The 23,258-nt window shown below is 39.0% G+C and overlaps 1 protein-coding gene across 2 annotated transcripts in view; it reads left to right on the plus strand.

The window, feature by feature from the left end:
* The first annotated feature begins 16,266 nt into the window (after positions 1-16,266).
* Epm2a (EPM2A glucan phosphatase, laforin) overlaps positions 16,267-23,258 on the plus strand; it is an 83,265-nt gene continuing 76,273 nt past the window's right edge. For both annotated transcript variants that reach the window (XM_076859666.1, XM_076859668.1), the window contains exon 1: positions 16,267-16,603. In XM_076859666.1, coding sequence (XP_076715781.1) covers positions 16,303-16,603 — 301 coding nt within the window. In that variant the 5' untranslated portion in view covers positions 16,267-16,302. The remainder of the gene's footprint in view (positions 16,604-23,258) is intronic.

Below are 23,258 nucleotides of genomic sequence, written 5' to 3' on the forward strand. Positions count from 1 at the left end.
AGAACCATATGATCATCTCGATAGATGCAGAAAAAGCATTCAACAAAGTACAGCATCCCTTCATGTTCAAAACTCTAGAAAAACTAGGGATAACAGGAACTTACCTCAATATTGTAAAAGCTATCTATGCTAAGCCTCAGGTTAGCATCATTCTGAATGGAGAAAAATTGAAGGCATTCCCTCTAAAATCTGGAACAAGACAGGGAAGCCCTCTCTCACCCCTTCTGTTCAACATAGTTCCCGAAACACTGGCCACAGCAATTAGACAGATGAAAGAAATTAAAGGCATAAAAATAGGAAAAGAAGAAATTAAATTATCACTATTTGCAGATGACATGATTCTATAACTAGCAGACCCAAAAGGGTCTACAAAGAAATTATTAGAGCTAATAAATGAATTCAGCAAAGTGGTAGGATATAAAATCAACACACATAAATCAAAGACATTCCTGTATATCAGCGACAAATCTTCTGAAATGGAAATGAGGAAAAACACTCCATTCACAATATCCTCAAAAAAAATAAAATACTTGGGAATCAACCTAACAAAACAGGTGAAAGACTTATACAATGAAAACTACAGAACCCTAAAGAGAGAAATACAAGAAGATCTTAGAAGATGGAAAAATATACTCTGTTCATGGATAGGCAGAACTAACATCATCAAAATGGCGATATTACCAAAAGTTCTCTATAGGTTTAATGCAATGCCAATCAAAATCCCAACAGCATTTCTTGTAGAAATAGATAAAGCAATCATGAAATTCATATGGAAAAATAAAAGACCCAGAATAGCAAAAACAACTCTAAGCAGGAAGTGTGAATCAGGCAGTATAGCGATACCAGACTTCAAACTATATTACAGAGCAATAGCAACAAAAACAGCATGGTACTGGTACCAAAACAGGCGGGTGGACTAATGGTAAAGAATAGAGGACACAGAAACCAATCCACAAAACTACAACTATCTTATATTTGATAAAGGGGCTAAAAGCATGCAATGGAGGAAGGATAACATCTTCAACAAATGGTGCTGGAAAAACTGGAAATCCATATGCAACAAAATGAAGCTGAACCCTTTTCTCTCGCCATGCACAAAAGTTAACTCAAAATGGATCAAGGAGCTTGATATCAAATCAGAGACTCTGCATCTGATAGAAGAAAAAGTTGGCTCCGATCTACATATTGTGGGGTCTGGCTCCAAATTCCTTAATAGGACACCCATAGCACAAGAGTTAAAAACAAGAATCAACAAATGGGACTTACTCAAACTAAAAAGTTTTTTCTCAGCAAGAGAAACAATAAGAGAGGTAAATAGGGAACCTACATCCTGGGAACAAATCATTACTCCTCACACTTCAGATAGAGCCCTAATATTCAGAGTATACAAAGAACTCAAAAAATTAAACAATAAGAAAACAAATAACCCAATCAACAAATGGGCCACGGACCTGAACAGACACTTCTCAGAGGAGGACATACAATCAATCAACAAGTACATGAAAAAATGCTCATCATCTCTAGCAGTCAGAGAAATGCAAATCAAAACCACCCTAAGATACCATCTCACTCCAGTAAGATTGGCAGCCATTATGAAGTCAAACAACAACAAGTGCTGGCGAGGATGGGGGTGGAAAGGGTACACTTGTACATTGCTGGTGGGACTGCAAATTGGTGCGGCCAATCTGGAAAGCAGTATGGAGATTTCTTGGAAAGCTGGGAATAGAACCACCATTTGACCCAGCTATTCCCCTTCTCGGTCTATTCCCTAAAGACCTAAAAAGAGCATACTAGAGGGACACTGCTACATCGATGTTCATAGCAGCACAATTCACAATAGCTAGACTGTGGAACCAACCTAGATGCTCTTCAATAGATGAATGGATAAAAAAATGTGGCATTTATACACAATGGAGTATTACTCTGCATTAACATATGACAAAATCATGGAATTTGCAGGGAAATGGATGGCATTAGAGCAGATTATACTAAGTGAAGCTAACCAATCCCTAAAAAACAAACGCCAAATGTCTTCTCTGATATAAGGAGAGCAACTAAGAACAGAGTACTGAGGAAGAGCATGAGAAGAAGATTAACATTAAACAGGGATGAGAGGTGGGAGGGAAAGGGAGAGAGAAGGGAAATTGCATGGAAATGGAAGGAGATCTTCATGGTTATACAAAACTACATATAAGAGGAAGTGAGGGGAAAGGGAAAAAACAAGGGGGAGAAATGAATTACAGTAGATGTGGTAGAGAGAGAAGATGGGAGGGGAGGGAGGGAGGGGGGATAGTAGAGGATAGGAAAGGCAGCAGAATACAACAGACACTAGTATGGCAATATGTAAAACAGTGGATGTGTAACGGTTGTGATTCTGCAATCTGTATACGGGGTAAAAATGGGAGTTCATAACCCACTTGAATCAAAGTGTGAAATATGATATGTCAAGAACTATGTAATGTTTTGAACAACCAACAATAAAAATTAAAAAAAAAAAGAATTATTATATCTGTTAAGCAATGTGGGGAGGGTTGCCATCTTGACAATATCAAATCTTGCAGTCATTGAACATGGGATGTCTTGTCATTTATTTAGACCTTCTTCAATTTCTTTTAATAGTTTTTAAGTAATATTTTGTGCCATTATTTGGTTACATATTGTTAATGTATATAAATGCAATCTATTTCCTGAATTCATTTTCTGGATCTATTTTTGTGCCTGTGGGCGGGGGGGGGGGGCGCACACACATGCATACACACAAGCATGTGTATAAAGACGTATTACTTTATAGAAAAATTAGGACCACATTGTCTGGTTTCCACATTTTACCTCATCCCAGTTAAACAAAGAGGACTGTGGTTTGCTCTAAGGAATAGAAGAATGAAATCCTTTCTTTCTATCTCTTTGGCCAAGACCTAGATAGCTTCTTACCACTTCACTTTCCATTCTCTCTGGTGGCTCATGAGGCACTCAGAGGCAAAGAAACTCAAGTAAATTTCCTATCTGTATTATTGAGCATATTTTATAAACAGACCCCCCCCCAAAAAAAAAAAAATTCTATGTTCCCTTGAAGGTGAAAAGTTAGTCGTAGTTTTCAGAGGATTAAATTGTGATAAGATCATATAAATCAAATCTCTGAAGTTCAATAGAGCCTGCATCTATATTAATTAAATAACTAAATGAAATCACTCAAGATAAAGGAAAAATAAGGTAGAAATATGAACACTGTAGAAGAAACAGCATTATAAAAACTTTATTGTGAACTTGCAGCTAAGTCGAGTCTAAAGAAACGCAGGAACAAGATTTATCTTTTAAATTCAAGAGGATAATAAAAATGTAACTTTTATACCAAACGTCTCATTTCAAATACCAATTTAAGAGCTCAATGTCTGTGAATTTCTGGTTCAAAAATGAAATAAAAACTTGAATCTAAAATAACATGTAGAGTGAGTTTTTGAATTAGTAGGTATGTTCTTTCTACCCACCTCTCCATCATTCTAGCCATCAACCTACCTATTTACTTACCTAAAGTCAATCTCAGGGTGATTAGTAGATGTTATGCTTAGAAAAAGCCACCTCTTGCACTCTGCATTTAGCTTTCTCTGGCCACCTAGGGTTAGATTCAAGCCCTTCCCCACTCCCTCCTTCAGAAAGGTAAATAAATGCTTTTTATCATGGTTCTTAGTGCATCTGAAGCCAACTCCCATTGTTTTGGGTTCCCTGGTGTGAACGATTATTATGACTGGCAAACATTTGCTGCTCCTCTCTGAAAGAGCTCTGTTGTTCCTTGACCATTGAATGACAATTGGCTGTGTGAGTTACTCTGGCCAATGAAATATGAGTGAAATTGCCTTGTATCACTTCAAGGCAAAATCTTTAAAAACCATTTTTTCTCTCCTCTTCTGTCAGGAAGACCCACAGAATTCCAGATAGAAGTTTCTACCCACGTGGATCCTTCTGCAAACGTGGTAGAGAATATGGAAGGCAGAGACACAGTCCATCTGAGATGAACATGTGGTTTGACTGAGACTTAAAACACTTGCGGTAGTAAGTCACAGGTATTTTGGAGACATCTGTTAGCAAAGCATACGCCATATCCTACTGACCTAGCTAGCATTTCAGCTTTTTCCAGAAAGCTACTGGGGAGAAAGAGAACAGAGTACAGAGAACACAGTGAAGAGTGTTCAGCTGTTTGGAAGGTGGGTGGAGATTCACCTCTCTAGTGAAGAGGTACATGATGTACTGGCTGACCTGAGGGGGAAGGTGAGACAACTTGAAGGTCAATCTCCACCTACTAGTAGGTGTTAGGAGGGGCTGTCCTCCTAAAAGATAAACGTGTAACGAGGAAAGTCCATTACTGAACACGTGAAACACTGTTTACCCTTTAGTGGCAAATGTCTAGGATGCTCTTTCTTTTACCGGTGGATGTAACTTGGAAAGAAGATAGCATTGTCAGTTCCCCTACTCTCAAAATTCATCGCAGTATCCTAGCACAATACTACTTGGAAGATCCCAAAGAGGAGAGTAAGGTTTAAAATGCTCTTTATACATGGAACCATAATCTTTGAAGAGTAGAGGAAGATATTCTGATAAAACTCTATGATTGTACTTTTCACAAAATCAGAATATCACAGACATTTATTTTCTTGAAGCAAATCACTCTTCTCAGTCCAGGACCATGTATGTTCTGGTGGGTGTTTCATGGACACTTGAGGGGACCACATAGTCCTTCAAAAGAAGGAGTTAGGAGGAAACTCATGAGAATAGAAGGAGTAGGTACCTGATAGTCCTTCATATTTCAGGAATCTTAATTTATGATTAAAAAAAGGTAGATAATAAACTTCTATAAAGACCTCAGGTTCTTCATATATCAGATAAAGAGGCCACAACAGAAAACTCTGACTCTTTAAGACCTGCTATTCTAGGGGCTGGGTTGTGGCTCAGCGGCCGAGCGCTTGCCTAGCATGTGTGAGGCACTGGTTTTGATTCTCAGCACCACATATAAATAAATGAACAAAATAAAGGTCCATCGACTTCTAAAAAAACACACACACATGCCATTCTAAATATGGTAATTCTTTCTTGGTCTTTCCTAGCCTAGGGTAATGTGATAGAACTAACTATATTACTAAATTTTAAAGGCATCCATCTGTTAAAATAAATTGTGTTTCCATCTATTCTATAGAGGAATTTCTAAATTGAATCATGGAATCAGTTGTTACTCCACATGGGAAATGCAAACCTAATTAAACTGTAGAATATTTTTTTCAGGTGAATTTAGTGACGCTGTAGTGACTATGGCAGCGGTAGAAATTTCCTGAAAAATAAAGTTTCTAGAAGATCAATCCCCTCCCCAGAGTAAGAATAAATTACACTTTCAAAAAGAATGTTACTGCATTGCAAAGATATATACTTATAAAAAGAAATCTCATGTAGCTACCTAAATACTTCAAAAAGTTTGATAACTTCATGAGATTATTAAGAGTGTATTAACTTCACCACAATTGATAATGTTTGTTGGGAAGAGAGTGCATGTGTTTCTCACATATTTAATCCTGAAGGTAATATCACATACAATATAACAATTTACAAAGTGCTGATTTCTGCTGTTGTGAAATTGCATGATTGAACTCATGTCTTTGTATTCAACAGATATGTGTGAAATAGTTAATCTCTTTATTTTAATAAATTTGAGATTCTGTCTTTTAATATCACATACTCAAGATAAAATTTCCTCTATTTTTCTGTTTTCTTCTTTATAGAGCTATCATAACATGTTTATCTCCTCATCCATTGTCTTTATTATACATTGTGAAATGTGAAACATAAAAGCGAAGTGCACACTTGGTCTAAAATGTGGTTGAGTAAGGCAAAATATCTGTTTGCCATGTAATTATCTCAGTGCAAAAATTTCTGGGATCCTTAATCTTTTGTTAATTAAAATTACATGCTCTAAGATTTTCCACCTCTCTGCCTTTGTTGATGCCCAACTTAGAAAGTAGCTCCCACCACCTGATCTCTATCTTGTTTTCTGGCTATCCTTAGTTCTGGTTGGAGGACTCCACCATGTGGTAGTGGACCCAACTTGTCCATGTCCTTATTGTTTTGATCTTCTTCTGACCTTTAGGGCATTTGTCACACTAGGGATCATCATTGCACCAGGACAAGTAATTTAGTATTGTTAAATTTAACAGATTGATATTTATGCAGTTATCCACTTTGTGTGTGTGTGTGTGTGTGTGTGTGTGTGTGTGTGTGTGTTTTAGGGGTGGAAGATAAAACTTTTTTTTTTTCTGGTACTGGGGATTGAATCCAGGGGCACTTAATCTCTGATCCACATCCTCAGCCATTTATCTATCTATTTATTTATTTATTTATTTTTGAGTCAGGGTCTTACCAAGTTGCTTAGAGCCTTGCTAAGTTGCTGAGCCTAGCTTGCTAAATTGCTGAGGCTCCTGCCTCAGCCTCCAGAGTTTCTGGGATTACAGATTATTAATTATTACAGATTACAGAGCAGGTGCCACCACGCCCTCAGGTGTTTTTCTCTCCAGGAACTACACTTAACTCCTGGAGGGCAAGAATCACATCTTATATTTGTGTGTTCCAAATCATTGAGCCCAGTGTCACATCCTTCAAAAAATATTTGTAAATTATTTTATGATAAATAGCTCTCATTTTGGGAGAATTGGAGAAAATTAAAAAGTTATTCTTCCCATCTACCACTTCAAAGTACAAATCATTATCGTACTGTAGGTTAATGGGAACAAATTGTCCTCTTCTAAATTCTTGGAATCAGGTTTATAGGTATGTTCTGTTAAAAGGTAGGGCTTGAAACTCCAAATAACTTAAATGGGTACAGTTTTGTTCAATAGTTCACATGATTTTTTATTTTCCTGGCAACAGTTTTATTGAAACATTGTTGTTATACCATCCATATCATCCATTTAAAGTAGATAACTCACTGACTTTGGTGTATTCGTACTCATCAATACAATTAAGTATAAAACACTTTCATTACTTCCCTAAAGAACCCTATACTCTGTATAGTTGCTCCCCTTTCCCTCCAATTCTCACTCCATCCCCACACCCAGTCCTAGGCAATACTAATACTAAATCTATTTCTTAAGATTTACCTATTCTGGACATTTCATATAAATGGAATCATAAAATATGTGGCCTTTTATGTCTGAATTATTTCATCTAGCATAATGATTTCAAGGCTCAACCGTGTTGTGGCATGTAGTAATACATCATTCCTTTTATTGCCAAATAACATTCCATCACATGGATATACTTCATTTTGTTGATTCAATCTTTAGTTGGTGCTATTATGAATGATGTTGCTGTGAACATTAACATACAAGCTTCATGTAGACATGTTTTCATGTCTTGTAGAGGAGTGGTACTGATGGGTCCATGTGATAACTCTTTAACCTTCTGAAGATGTATCAAATTGTTTCCCAAAGTGACTGCTGTTTTTACATCCTTGCCACAAGAAAACAAGGGATCCAACATTTTCAGTGATACTTCCTTTTAAATGTATTATAGAAAAAAGAAAAAGAAAAGAAAGAGAAAATGAAACAAAAAAAGAAAAAAAAAACCAAGACAAAACTCTCAAAGTAGAAGGATGAATAGCGATTTGACTTTGTTTTCAGGGAGGTAACTCAAGACTAGAGCATCAAGAATCAAGTCACCTGAGCTCCAGCCCAGTATGCCTTGAAGGTTGTGGTTGTTTCTTGCCAAATTCAGTTTTTTAAGTAAAGGTAAAAATTTGTATGTTGTATAAAACTTTCCAATTTTTAATTTAGACATCTAACTAAATAGAAGTTCATGTTCGCCTGTTATGTGTGACCTAATATTTTATGTCTACGATAGAGAATACCAGTGGTTTCTAAGATCACAAACTTAAAGTTAAAGCCTCTGAGGTTACCCAACAGCTGCGGTTATAACGCCTCCATCCAGTGGAATTCTCTCCTCTTGTTAGCCAGGAAAAGTTGACTTTGGGCTCATGGTTTTAGAAGTTCTGTCCATAATCAGCTAACTCCACTGCTCTGGGCTCAAGGTGAAACAACATAGAGAAAGGGCAAGGTTGAAGAAATGCAGGGGGTGCGGGGAGCAAGACATAATCCCCAAGGGCATGTTTTCAGTGACCTACTTTCTCCAGCCACATCCCACTTGCCTACAGTTACCATTCAATACAATAATCCTTTCCAATTGTTAATTCGTCAGATGGATTAATCCACTGATGAGGTCACAGCTCTCATAATGTAATCATTTCACTTCCTACATTTACATAGGAGTTTTTGGGGGACAATTCATATCCAAACCATGAAAGATCCATAGTTCCATTCTCATTCCCTTCCACGCACCCCTCTGATAATACTGGAGGTTGAACTTAGGACTTCATACATGCTAGGCAAGTAGTCAACTGAGCTATATTCCCAGGCTTTTTCAATTTTAATTTTGAGACAAGAATCTTGTTAAGTTGTCCAGGCTGTCCTTGTGATCCTCCTACTTCAGCCTCCTGAGTACCAGAGATTACAGATGTGCTTGGCTGGTTATGCTCTCTTATCTGTCTTCCCCATAGGAGAGCTGAGTCCTTGTCTGACACCCTGACTACAAATCCTAGCTCTGTCTTATTAGCTATATGGTCTTCAACAAATCAGTTAATGTCTCAAAAAGTTGGGGGTACTCTTCTATATAATGGAGATAATAACTGTTATAGAAATGTTGAGAGGATCAAATAAGATAAGGTAGCACAGTACCAGCACATACTAACATAGGAGCTCCATAAATGGAAAATCTTTGTTATTACACATTGTTAAGAAAAAGTATTCAACCTTAAACACAGGTTCCAGATTGTTTTCATGTCCTATGTACTGGTACTAAGAGACTCACTTGAGAATCATTTCATCTTTTGCAAGATTTTTTTTGTGTCTTGATTTATTTTACTATTTACTATTGATTAAGGCCAATCTCCAAAGTTATAAATGAAATTTTGTAGATGTTTACATATTAAAGATGCAAGTGATTGTGTCACAGGTAAATAGGGAGCCAAAACTCCAAACCTTGGTTCTTGTGTCCTGGCTAAAGAGAATTTAAAGTCATACATGAACATCCAAGCAAGAGAATTTGATTCTAAGTGATAGTCAGGCTAAATCAAAGGAAACTTTCAAGAGAGAAAGTGGGGTCATCTCTAAGCAGAGATTGACAAAGGAAATGTAATACTGCTTACAAATTTATTTCTGTTTGATGTTTGCCTGAAGCACTGTGCTCCACATTCTGCAGTCTTCACCAATCTGATGTTTAACTTCTCCTTCATGTCAGCCAGGGGAATTTTGATCCTCGTTGGTCCTTTTGGAAACTGTCATGGTGACCATATCATTCAGGGGGACTTCATCTATAAGTCAATTCTATGTTAATGCAGTTGCTGGGGTCAACAACTGGGCAAGCTTTATCTTAGTGTGTGTGTGTGTTGTGAAAGAAATTTCCCTTCTGAGGACTGGGGCTGTAGCTTAGAAGCAGAACACTTGCCTTGCATATGTGAGGCATTGGGTTTGGTCCTTAGCACTATATAAAAATAGACAAATAAAATGGAGGCATTCTGTCCATGTACAACTACAAAAAAAAAAATTAAAAAAAAAGGAATTCCCCTTCCAAATACATCGAGAAACCTATGACCATAAATCCTAACTTTACTATGATCCCAGTAGACCTTGTGAAGAGTTAACCCCATTGATCTTTCTTTATGATGTTTTTCTAAATTGGCTCCCTTTATTTCTATCTGTTTATTCTTAGGGTTAGTACACCTGTAGTTTTCCTACAAGTTACTGGATTATTCATCAAAGGCAATTTAAAGAAACCCCATTGCCGCAAACACGTTCTGGGGAAATCCGCGTTCTCTGCCCAAATCCACACCTCCACTGGGCTTCTGTCTCCCAAGAATACTGTCTGAATCCCTAAGAACTCAAGAGGAACTCAGGCAGCAGGATACGCCCTATTCCAGGCAAGAATAATCTTCCTAAACTGGAAACGCCCTAAACTCGGATTATCCTAAACCGGGAACACCCTAAACACGGATCCGCCCTGGTCCTTGAGCAAGGTCACCTTCCACTAAGCAACATGGGGGTACGCTGGCAAGGAAATTGTCATACCTACTTGGCTAATGGCTCCCAGCACCCCATGATCCTGCTACCCTATTGGTTTTCATTCCACTGTGCATTACTAACCACTACCTAACAATTTCTCTCTAGTAGGATAAGTCCAAAGGTTATAAGCTTGATTGCTCAGTAGTAAGTTAATCAGTTTTGCATTTAACCTAGGGATTTTCATTCAGCATTCTTTCAGTACTTCTTGAATTCTCTTCAAACTAATTCACCAACTGGCTCATTCTCTCTTTAATTTACATGAGATTCATTTAGGAAAAGTATACTTTAACAATTTCCTTAAAAATAGTTCTTTTTGGAAAAGTATATATCTCTGAATATGTGGCTGGTTTCACAATTAAATATGTGCACATTACCTCCCCATACATAATTTTTGCATTTCAGAGAATCATTGAATTCCTAGAAAAAACCACCGATTTGTGGAAAGCCCAGCATCCATACTTGACTAGTAATTAATTCTTTTTTTTTTTTTTTTTTGGTACTGAAGGTCAGTAGAGTTTCACTGAAGACTTCTCATTTCTGGTTACCACCAACACTTACCTTCCTTCCGGATTGTCTCCAGATGATGGTAAAGTAAAAGAATGTTTTTTAATTCATGTTTTGCCAGCACCACAAACAGCTTCATGTTCAAACATGTTCACTCTTAATATAACATGCAGACAACAGTTAGAAAACACAAGTGAAGAATGAGTTACAGACAGTTCACATTCTTTAAAAAGTGGTTTGTCCCCCACCACATCCTGCCCACGGACCTCATTATGTATTTAAGTGTAAAAGAACTAGCTCAGCTTTCAGCCACCTTCTTTCCTTTTTCTCACTCTTTGGAAGTTCCCTTAGGAGTTTCAAGTCATCCCTTCCAGCTAACCCTCTAGCCTTTTAAAGAAAGGTGTTAACTAGCCGGTCATTCAAGTTACCCCAGACCTAGGGGATCTTTTTACATCTGAAGGAAGCCTAAGTGGGTGTCTCTAACCTTGAGGTCCAGCCACCTGGCTTGGTCCTCTGCTGGCCACAGGAAGTCAATTTAGGTCATTGCCCAACAGAACCCTGGCTTGAATGACTTGCTGAATAGGGGTTCTCAACTGAGAGGTGAGAAGAAGTGTGGGTTTTAAAACGAAAAGGGTGGGAAGGGAAGTGCTCGTGAAGGGGCAGGTCAAACTTTTTGGAAGGATACATGCTCCATTGGAATGTCACACTTGGGACATTTTAAAAGTAATATTTTTATAGTACAAATTGAAGACAAAATAGGCAGGTGGTGGTGTACTGAGAAGTCTACTTCTCTGTTCTGGGATGGGTAGAAAATGTGATTATTGGAATCTACTCCAGATAGGAGAATTTGCATGTATCAAAAAAGGACATGAATTTTAAAAATAGTTGAGAAATGTTTTGAGATTTTTAGACAAAGTCTTGGTATAGCTTTTATTTTTCTATTGTTCCACATTCCCAAAAGGGTTTCAAGGAGCTAAATCCACAGTTTTCTACCCCACCCCCCCCAAAAAAAAGTTAGCTATAACATGCCAAAGTCTCTAAGTCATATTTAAACTTTCTTTGGAGTATTTTTTTAAGCTACAAAATAAAAACAAAGTGTGTGATACATTTAACTTTTAGATATGTTCTGTCTAGTAATAAACTTTATTGAAGGTGGGGACAGGGATTGAACTCAGGGACACTTGACCACTGAGCCACATCCCAGCCCTATTTTGTATTTTATTTAGACAGGCTCTCACTGAGTTGCTGAGGCTGGCTTTGAACTCACCATCCTCCTGTTTTACTTTCCCAAGCCACTGGGATTACAGGCATGCACTACCACACCCAGCATAAACTAATACTTTTAACAGCCCTTGAACTACGTGGATGAAATGTGCTTTATATCAGTGAGCATGTATCTACATATACAATATTATAAGGAAATATAACTCACTGACTAGTGAAAGATTGCCTTAGAAAATAAATTGCTACTGATCCAGATGTGTTAATTTTCTTTCACTGTGGCAAAATACCTTGAGAAAATCAACTTAAAAGAGGAAAGATTTATTTTGGCTCATGGCCACAGAAGTTTCAGTCAAAGGTCACCTGTTTCTTCTGTTTCTGAGCTTGTAATAAGGAGGATGGGCATGGTGAGAGAAAGAGAGTGTGTGTGTTGTGTGTGGGGGGAGGCTGGAGTCCCAACATTCCCTAGAAGATCACACCCTCCGTGACCTACTTCCTTCTTGAAGGCTCAACCTCCTAAAGTTTCCGTCACCTCCCTCCCAGTAGTGCAACTAGCTGGGGACCAAGTCTTCAACACATGAGCCCTGGGGGGAACTTCCAAACTATAACACCAAGTCATGGCTTCCCCTGAGGGGATTTTGAAAAAAAAAAAAAACTTTATAGACTCATTGATTAGTTCATACTGCACTCATGATTCTCTATTCCATCATTTCTAAGGACAAAGTTATAGAAAATAATTACAAGAAGTTCATTTTTAAAAGTTAAGAGCCCATGAAGAATAACATTTAAATATTTTATAAAAGTTTTTCCTTATCAAAATACACATTTATCTACATATCTTGAACTACGAGTCGAATGATGTCTTTTTAGCGTGTAACCTGGCCCCTTCCTTGCTGTGGGCTATATACTAGTCCCTTCTCTACTTCAGTTTTCTCATCTGAAAATGAGCATAACAATTATATTTACCTCAATTATGTTACCTTGCTGAACCATTACCAGGTGAGGGGAAGAGGGTAGTTTCTACACACTCCTGGTACTCCACAAATACTCACCATGCTCCACAAATACTCACAGATGGGCAGGAAAATAGGTTTTATTCAAAGCCAGCTTTGAAAGAAGATAGAAGAAATTTTTATGTTTCAAATTTCTATCTTCAGAAAACTGAATGGCCAGGAAAGCATTTATATCAGAAGTGGTGAGGAGGCAAAGGGTCATCATAAACAAACTAACAAACACAAACATAAAAGGCTTTAGCTAGGCTGTGTTAATCAAAAATGTGTCAATCTTACCTTCCTTGGCCTCCATCTTTCAGGCCAGGAGGGTGTTTTTACTTTCAGTATAAGGAAGTGCAAAAAAAGACTGTTAACAGCAAGTTTACAAGTTAGAACAAATTCTTTTTTCTTTTGTTTGTAATACTGGGGATTGAAACTAGGGCCTCATGCATGCAAGGCAGCTGCTTTACCATTGAGCTGTATCCACAGCTCTAGAAGTTAAAATAATTTGGAGCTTTAATTCTTTATAGCTTTAATTCAGTATAGGGAAGTTGTCCTTAATATTTTGAAGGATTCCCTTCAGCAGTTTTTAATCTTTCCAATAGGATTCCTAAATCAAATGAGGTGATGTGAGTATGAAAACCACATGCCCAACATACAATAATGGTTCAATGGCTGTGTAATCAAATGATTGACAGTCAAAATACTGTGGTAAGGGATCTCCGGGAACCAGGAGAGAAGGACATAGTCACTTAGCAGCTAAGTGCCCACAGCCTCGGGAACAAAGACAGGGCACACCCAGTGCGCATGCACAACTGCTCCAATTGTCATGCGTAACACTGTTGTAATTCTGTTAAAATTTGACGGTATAGAATATCTAATTAACATGTATGTTACCATATAGGGAAGACAAAGGAACTAACAAGTAATGTTGCATAGAAGATAGCCCCACTACGCTCCTGGTCTTTGGGTCAGAATCCCACAACAATATGAAATATATCATTGAAAATATATCTTTGAAATACATCATTTGACTCATATTGTAAAGGTGAAATTTTTAAGCTGGTTTTAAGTCGCAGAGCCCGAGTTAAAGTGTAAAAGACCGGACATTGTAAAGTTTCTAGGCTACAAGGCTTGGGTTAAAGAGTAAAAGACTAAGTATTGTTAAATTCCTCTGCTACCCCCGGAACCTGTAATCTCTGTAGCTGTTAGAACAATACCCGAACTGCCCAGTATACATTCTCACTGGCTCCTCTGGTTGTCTAATAACTTGGGATTCTGTGCAGAATGGCACATAGACATCGCAAGTCCCCAAACTAATCAGTTTAAATGTGCACCCCGCTTAGAAGTGACCAATCACCCCTGTCCAATCTGTTCCCGCCAATGAATGTACTAATCAGGTCTCAGAGTTGTTGTTCAATGTTCCCGCGCCTCATGATGATTTGTTCTGATGTATGCAAAGCCCCCCGCCCTCCCCAAAAAGTGCACTTAAGCTCTGCTTAACCTCTGCTCTGGGCTCTGGGCTGCTCTCCCTTTTTGTGCGACCCTGCCTGGAGCCTCAGCGCACTGAACCGGATCCTAATAAACTTCCCCCTGTGTGTTGCATGAGGCTGGTCTCTTGTGGTCTCTTTCTCCAACGATTTGCCAGACCCTTACAATATTTTGTATCAGTTTCCCTTCCAGTTCTATTTTTGCTTGCTACACAATGTATCCACCATATCTACACCATATTGAAATCCACAACATAAAAATAAAAAGTTGTTTAGGGGCTTAAAAGGTACTTCTTCCAGTGGTTAAAATTATTCACCTTCTTTATGATAAGGGCAGAAGAAAGGAAGTAATGTTTAAGAAGTACATTGTTTTCCTTTTCTTTATTGTTTCATCTATGAGATGTGCAGGACTCACTTTGGAAGAACTGGTGGGAAAAAACAAATGACATTTGGAAAGTATAGGATTCAGGTGGCACAATGGAACACAAGGGAGTACTGAACTGTTGGCTCCTGAAGAAATGAGAAGTCATTAAAATCAGAATTCTGTCTTTGCATGGCCAAATGACTCTTATTTTCCTAAAATTACTCCAAAAATATTTTGTAACAGCAACTTGAATAAACCAACTCACATGCGACTGTGAGTTCATGTCTGTTTTGCTACCGAATCAGCCATGTTTGGCCAGCCTTGCTGTCTTACATTTTTTCTTGGTGTTTACCCTTAAGCTTAGCAACCAAGCAAACTTTGAGTGGAATATCAACATTTAAAAATGAAATGTATTATTAGTGTACTAATTGTTCTATAGAGAGCGTTTGTGTAATTTACAATATTTTGTAATTTTTTCTTATGATTTTCTGCATGCATAAAATTTTGTTTTTCCCCTCCTCCTTACTATTGACAAGTTTTCCAAAACTGACAAATAAGTATTTTGTGTGACTTTAATTCACTTAAAGGATGTGTTATTATGTTAAATGTTGGTGAGACTAATAATGTTCAGTAATAATAATGTTCAGTAAGGCGTGAGACTAATAGAGTGGAAAAATCAAAACGGAACAAACATAAACAGAACATTCTTTATCTATGTCAAGGACAAATTGAAGTCCCACCCCGACCCCCGCCAAGATTTAAATACTTTTCTCTTGGCCAAATATCTTCAAGCCTCTGTTTTTTGACTTCAAAATGTTTTGAGGTTAAAAAGTAGTGATTTTCATTAGAAGTAAATTTTAAATAAAGGGTTTTATTTTTATACCACTTTTAAAAGAAAAATCATGAAAGTCATAAAAGTTTTGGTCTTGTTTTGATCTTGAAAATATGTACTCCAAACCCATTTCCCACTCTAAAAATAGAGTGTTTTCAAAAACAAAAAGCAATCGTGTGTTTTGCCAGGCATCCAACGGGAGTAGGCAGAGGAAATGTATGAGATTTGTTTGGGTCAGCTCTAGGCCCTGAGTAGGGCGTCCTGCACCAACCCCAGACCCTTTAAACCGGGTGGATCCTGTAAGATCACTGGTTTACACCCTCATTTTACAAAAATCCAGAGGCTCAGAGTGGCTGAGCCCCGCCGCTGGGTCCAGGACCCTCCTCCAACTGCACTATTTGGGGGCCCATCTAGATGCCCATCCTTTTTGACCTTCGCAAAGGTAATTTCGAGTCTCTTGGAAAGACGTCAGGACAGTCACTAAGTTCAGACGTTTTTCGCCTCCGTTCGCTGCGTCCCCGGTGCCCGCCGGCTGCAGTGCAGCAAGAGGCCTCTGGTGGCTCCGCTGTCAACTTCCCACAGTCGCCAGCCCGGGCTGCATGAGGCCAGCGCTGCCCGGCCGCGTGATGTAGCCCAAAAAAGGCGCTGCCCCGCACGTGTCCCCGCCGCCCCGGGCCGCCCGCGCCGCCGTCCAATCGCCGAGGCCGCCGGCGCCGGGAGCCCGGGTACCCGGAGCCGCGCCGCCGCCGCCATGCGGTTCCGCTTCGGGGTGGTGGTGCCGCCCGCCGTGGCCGGCGCCCGGCCGGAGCTGCTGGTCGTGGGGTCGCGGCCGGAGCTGGGGCGCTGGGAGCCGCGCGGCGCGGTGCTCCTGAGGCCGGCGGGCGCGGCGGCGGGCGCGGGGGCGCTGGCGCTGCCGGAGCCGGGCCTGTGGCTGGGGGAGGTGGAGCTGGCTCCGGAGGAGGCGGCGCGCGACGGGGCGGAGCCGGGCCGCGTGGACACCTTCTGGTACAAGTTCCTGAAGCGCGAGCCGGGAGGAGCGCTCTGCTGGGAAGGTACGGCCGCCCGCGCGCCCGCCTCCCGCGCTGCCCGGGAGGGTGCCGTCCCGGTCCCCGCGCGCCTCCCGTCCCCTCTGGTCTCTCGACCCTCCGACCCCGCTCCCTCTCCTCTAGCCCACAAGACGTCGCTTTCCTATCGCGCCAGTGTCGCGGGCCTTCGTCACCAGGGCCCGGCCTCTTCGCCCTCCGTGGCCCCGCTGCGCGGTCCCCGGGCTGGCCGCTGTGAGTGTCAGCGCCCAGCTCCGCCTGGCTTCCGCGCCCTCCTTTCCCGTCCCAGTTCCTAAAAAAAAAAAAAAAAAAAAAAAAGATATCCAACCAGTGACAATTAGCTTTTTCGCTAATCCGAGGCGAATCCTACTTTGTAGAATTTGCTCCCTGGAGTTGGAGAGTGAACTAATGCAAAAACATACCATTTTCGGTTTTCAGAAAAGATCTCAGATACATGACAGTTGAGGCGTGACCGGATTTCTTGAAATATAAAAATACACATTGGTTGTAAAAATAAAACAATAAAAACTACGAATTTAAATGTACAGTGTCTTCTATATATGTAAAAAAATTGCCTGCACGCACACACTATATATGTATATATACATATACATACACACATGTAATATTTATTTAGCACATACATATATTTAGTATACATACTTATAAAACAAAAATTGTATATATGTAATTCTGAATCTGCCTTTTTTGTTTAACCATGTTGTGCATACCTTTCAGTGTTACTGCATACAAATGTATTTTATTTTTTAAGTGGAAAAAGAATTCTGCATCCTCCAATGTGTATTAAAGTTATTTTTAGTTTTCAGGTTTCCTCTGTTACAAACAATAATGGTTTGATTGGAAGTCCCTATGCAAAGTTATCTTGGAATATTTTGGAGTATTTCCGTAGGGTGGATTTAAAGAAGTGAAAATATTGGTGAGAATGTAGCCATGTTTTACATTTCAATAAGCGTTGCCAAATTATACTCCAAAAAGGAGATTCCATGGGCTTCTCCCCCCACCTCCAACAGTGTCTGAACTGAGACAACAACCCTCCTCCACCTCCTCTTCATTGTTCTTCCAGTTGGTGCAAATTTTATAATTTTATTTATTTTAAAATTTCATTATCGTTTAACTTTTTTATTTAATTGATTTTATTTTTTTTAAATACAGATAGCGGAATGCATTACAATTCTTATTACACATATAGAGCACAATTTTTCATATCTTTGTATATAAAGTATTTAATTTTTTAAAACTTTTTATTGATGCATAATACTTATGCATTAATTAGGATTTATTTTTACATAATTATAAATGTATGGAGCATAATTTGCTCCAACTAAGTCCCCAGTACTTACACTTACCCTCTTCTTCCTCCTTCTTCCTGCTCCCTTTCTTCTACTGATTTTTTTCTAGTCATTTACATTTTTTTAAAAAAGTTAGTTTCCTGGCTGGGGATGTGGCTTGCCTGGCATGGGTGAGGTGCTGGGTTCTATCCTCAGCACCACATAAAAATAAAGTTGTTGTGTCCACCGAAAACTAAAAAATAAATATTAAAAAATTCTCTCTCTCTCTCAAAAAAAGTTAGTTTCCTGTGGATATAGATAATGGTGAAATTCACTGTACTATATTCATACATGTACATTGGAAAGTTTGGTCAGATTCATTCCAGTTTTTTCTTTATTCTGCCCCGTCTCCCTCCTCCCAATGCCTTCTTCTACTCACCCCATCTTTCTTTTATTTGATAGAATCCCCTTGATTTCTTTTCTCTTTTTTGTCCTCCTAATTTTAGACTAGCTTCCACATATCAGAGAACACACTTGGCCTTTGACTTTCTGAATCTGGGTTATTTCACTTAGCATTATAGTCTCCAGATCAATCCATTTACCAGCAAATGACATAATTTCATTCTTTTTCATGGCCGAACAATACTTCATTCTGTGTGTATGTACATGTGTATATATCACATTTTATTTACTCATTCATCTGTTGAAGGGCACGTAGGTTGGCTCCACAGTCTGGCTATTGTGAATTGTGCTGCTATAAACATGATGTGGCTGTGTCCCTATAGTATGCTGAATTTAGATTTATTGGATATATACTGAGAAGTGGGATAGCTGGATCTTATGGTGGTTCCATTCCAAGTTTTCTGACTTGGGAAACTGCTTTCTCCATACTGCTTTCTAGAGTGGTTGTATACTAGTCTGCGGTCCCACCCACAATGTATGTTTATACCTTCCCCCCAGATCTTTGCCAGCATTTATTATTATTTGTATTCTTGATAATTGACATTCTTACTAGATTGAGATGAAATCTTAGTGGAGTTTTGATCTGCATTTTCCCAATTGCTAGGGATGTTAAACATTTGTTTCATGTATTTTTTTGGCCATTTATGTTTCTTCTTTTGAGAACTGTCTGCTGAGTTCTTTTTCTCATTTATTGATTAGGTTATTATTTTTTTAAAAGAGAGAGAGAGAGAGAGAGAGAGAGAGAGAGAGAGAGAGAGGGAGGGAAAGAATTTTAATATTTATTTTTAGTTCTCGGCGGACACAACATCTTTGTTTGTATGTGGTGCTGAGGATTGAACCCGGGCCGCAGGCATGCCAGGCCAGTGCGCTACCGCTTGAGCCACATCCCAGCCCCTGGTTAGGTTATTTTTGTTATTAAACTTTTAAAAAAATATTTTTATTAGTTATTGATGGACCTTTATTTATTTAATTGCTTATATGTGGTGCTGAGAATCAAACCCAGTGCCTCATACATGCTAGGCAAGTGCTCTACCACTGAGCCACAACTCCAGCTCCTGGTATTAAACTTTTTGAGTTCTTTATATATTCTGGATATCAATCCCTGTCAGAGGAGTAGCTGGTAAAGATTTTCTCTCCCATTCTGCAGGCTCTCTCTTGATGTTCTCAATTGTTTCCTTTGCTGTGCGGAAGCTTTTTAATTGGTTGCCATTTCACACATTGATTCTTGGTTTTATTTCTTGAGTTTTAGGGGTTCTGTTAAAAAAAGTGCTGCCTGTACCGAAATAACCAATATGATGGAGTGTTGACCTGTGTTCACCCTGTGTTTTCCTTTAGCAGTTTCAAAGTTTCTGCTCTAATTCCTAAGCCTTGGATCCATTTTGATTTGACTTTTGTGCAGGGTCTCATCCCTCTTTTTCCAGTTGAAAATAGCAATGGTTATTTTGATTTGTAATCTTTAGTTGCAAGTGATAAAAACAGAATGTGAACCAGCCTAAAAAAGTAAAAAAAAAAAAAAAACAAAAAAAAAAAAAACAAGAAAAAAATATTAATTCATGTAACCACATGAAGAGAAGCATGGAGTGCAGCCTGTCTCTCACTTGTTTTCTAACTTAGTTCTTTCTTCCCCTGGGGCTTGCTTTCTTCAGACCTTGCCTTCATTTCCACCAGGCTAGATTCACACTTACATGCTTCAATCCAGAGAAGAAAAACACGTTGGATGTCAGGTGAGCTACCACACTGCATTCTCTGGGTTTTCCCCAAGACCCACAACTCTAGTGCATTCAGTGGAATAAATGCGGGAGTGTGCAAGAGACAGCCCTGGGCATCCCATTCATCTAGAAAGCAAAACTGTTACCAAAATACTCCTCCTTTTCTTTTATATTTAGAATTGGCCAGAATTGTCGTTCTTGACTATCTATTGCAGAATTTAGCCTAACACATTACTAAGCTGAAGATAATTAGGATTTTGTTCACTAAGGAAAATGAGGGGAGTGAATTTTAGGTAGGCAATTAAAAAATGTATGCTACATCTTAAAACGAGATATCAAATATGGTATTCGTTTGTTTAATGTGTGACATCCCACCAGACGGTGAACTCTGTGAGGATAGGGACTGTGTGTAATTTGTTCATTTAAAAAAAAAAAAATTCCTGCACTTAGTTGGTGCCTAGCAGCTGCTCAGTAAGCATTGGTTGAATGAATGGAGCACAGAGCAGAAAGGGATGGAGGTTTAGTACATCACTATAAACTAGGGTCTTTACTTCTCAGATTTCAGTTTTTAAATCTGACATACTTTTTTTCATTTATAATTTCATCCATACGACCACAGTGCATTTAGTCCTTATGACTGCAGTGTTCTCTCATACCTGCCTTGTTTCTGAGGGGACTTTGACAGTTTTGAAGAGCACTTCTCAGGTATGTTGTAGACTGCTCCTGTTATTTTTTTTCATGATTAGACTGGGGTTATGGGTTTTGGGGAAGAAGATCATAGAAGTAGAATGCCTTTCTTACCACATCCTATCGAGGGTATGCGGCATGACAGGACGGACCTCTGTTGATGTTAACCCTGACCATACCACTGAGGGAACGATGGCTAATTTTCTCTGTGGCAAAGTTACTCATTTTTATTGGTTTACATACTGTATACCAGTCCCCACTTACGGAGTGGAGAGTTATGCTCTACCTCTTTGCAGGCAGAATGTCTACATAAATGATGATTCACTTGCATGGGGGATTGGTCTCTATGTATTTATTAATTTTTAACATCAATATGTAAAAGGTTTAATTGACATGATTTGCATAGCATAAAATTCACCCTTTCAAAGCATATAGTTCTGTGGTTTTTAGTACATTCAACAGTTGTATAATCATCAACACGAAAATTCTATATAACATTTTTGACATGACAAAAGGAAATCCTGTGCGTATTAATAGGCAATCCCTGTCCCCTCCTCCCCCATCATTGGGCAGATAGCTGTTTAGCACTTCCTATGTCTGTGGATTTGCTAATTCTGGATATTTCATAGAGATGGAGTCATGTAACATGTTCCCTTTGTAATAGGCTTCCTTCACTTCGAGTGTTTCTGTGGATCATACATGGAGCATTTCTCAGAACTTCCTTCACTTTTACTGTAATATTCTTTTGTCTGGATTAACACATTTTGTTCATTGATCTGTTGATAGACTGTGGGTCATTTTCACTTTTGGAATAATGGTGCTTAGAATGTTTGTGTTGAAGTTTTTGTGTAGACATATTTTTCCTTCATTTGGGTTTGTACCCAGAAAGGGAATTTCTGAGTCACATGGGGACTGCATGTTTAACTTTCTGAAAAGCTTCTTGTTTTCTAAAGCGACAGTACCATTCTACATTCTCACCAGTCTGTCTGGGAGTCTGTTTCTCTGCATCCTTGTCCACAGCTACTGTGTGCATATTTTGTTATAACCATTCTGGAGGATGTGAAGTGATTTCATACTGTGACCTTGATTTGCGTTTTCTTTAATGACTGATAATGTCGAATGTTTTTTATTTGCTTATTGACCAGATATCAATTTAGAAAAATCTATCCAAATCCTTTGCCTGTTTTTTTTTTAAATTTTTTCTAGTTGTCAATGGACCTTTATTTTATTTATTTACATGTGGTGCTGAGAATTGAACCCAGTGCCTCACACATGCTAGGCAAGTGCTCTACCACTGAGCCACAACCCCAACCCCTTTGCCCGTTTTTTAAGGGGATTATTTGCTTTTAATTGTTCTGTTGCAAGAGTCCATGATTTAAAAATGTCCACCTCAGGTGATATTGAAGCAGACCATCCTTGAAATGACAACAGGAATCGTGCATTCAACTGTTGATACACCCACCTTGAGCTAAACATTAACACTTTCACTCTGATTAGCTTTGCATAGTGTTCCACTTTATTGTGAATATGCAAGCTGATGTGGCTGAATGCTAATCTAATGGAATTATCTGCTGAACCCACTTATGCTTCCTTTTCCAATCTTAAATTGTCATCTTTCTGTGTCCTGCCCAGAAGTGTAAGTGCTTTTTTGAGCTTCTGTCCTCTGATAACCTCTCATGTTAAGTCTCTGGAAGCTCTCTTCCAAGCTTAGGAGATGTATCTCTAGTTCTAATCTCTCTTCTGAACTTTCAGTTCAATATATCTTATTGTCTACAAGGCTTTTACACCTGAGTGTCCTGTCCTGTAAGTACTTTAAAGTCAGTATATCTATACTTCTTCATCCTTTGCAATGCTTCTTTTCCTGTGGTTTTGATTTAAAGACCCTGTGGCTAAGTCACTCAAGCATATGAAGCATAAGAACTTTGGAGGCAGGGTTGCTTGCATCCTAAACCCTGGGGGATATAAGTGTTTCCTAGGTCACATTTTTTTAGAGATCTTGATTTAATATTTCTGGTGTTGATCAGGGAATAGGAATTTTATAATTTTCCTAGATCCTTTTGAAAATGAACTGGTTTGGAAGATCATGTTGGAGGTTCTGCCATTGAAATGTTTCAATCCCTCCGTACAGACCTTTTTTTTACCATTCTGCTGCCTTTGCCCTTGGTGGGTTTCTTATCATTACAGTGGCCTTCAACCTGCTCTGAGTCCTCTGTGTCTCTTCTCTATTCAGTCCTTGCTTCACACTACTACCAGTGTAGAATTATCTCCCTAAAATACAGATGGGATAATCAACTTTCTGATGATTTCCCATTCCCTAGAAAATATGTCTAAACCTCTTGGTCTGCCTTTCTTATTCCTCACAGTCTGGCAGTTATTTCCTTTCTCCTGCTGTTCTCCAGCCACGTCCTAAAAGCCATCTATGTTCAGCTACTTAGACCGTTGTTTTTGTCAATACTCATGCAACTCTTTCTTTGCTCTACCCTTTCCTTGGATTGCTGCCTGAGCTAGGAGTCTTAT

This window comes from Callospermophilus lateralis, chromosome 6, assembly GCF_048772815.1.
Source record: "Callospermophilus lateralis isolate mCalLat2 chromosome 6, mCalLat2.hap1, whole genome shotgun sequence".
Taxonomy (NCBI): Eukaryota; Metazoa; Chordata; class Mammalia; order Rodentia; family Sciuridae; genus Callospermophilus; species Callospermophilus lateralis.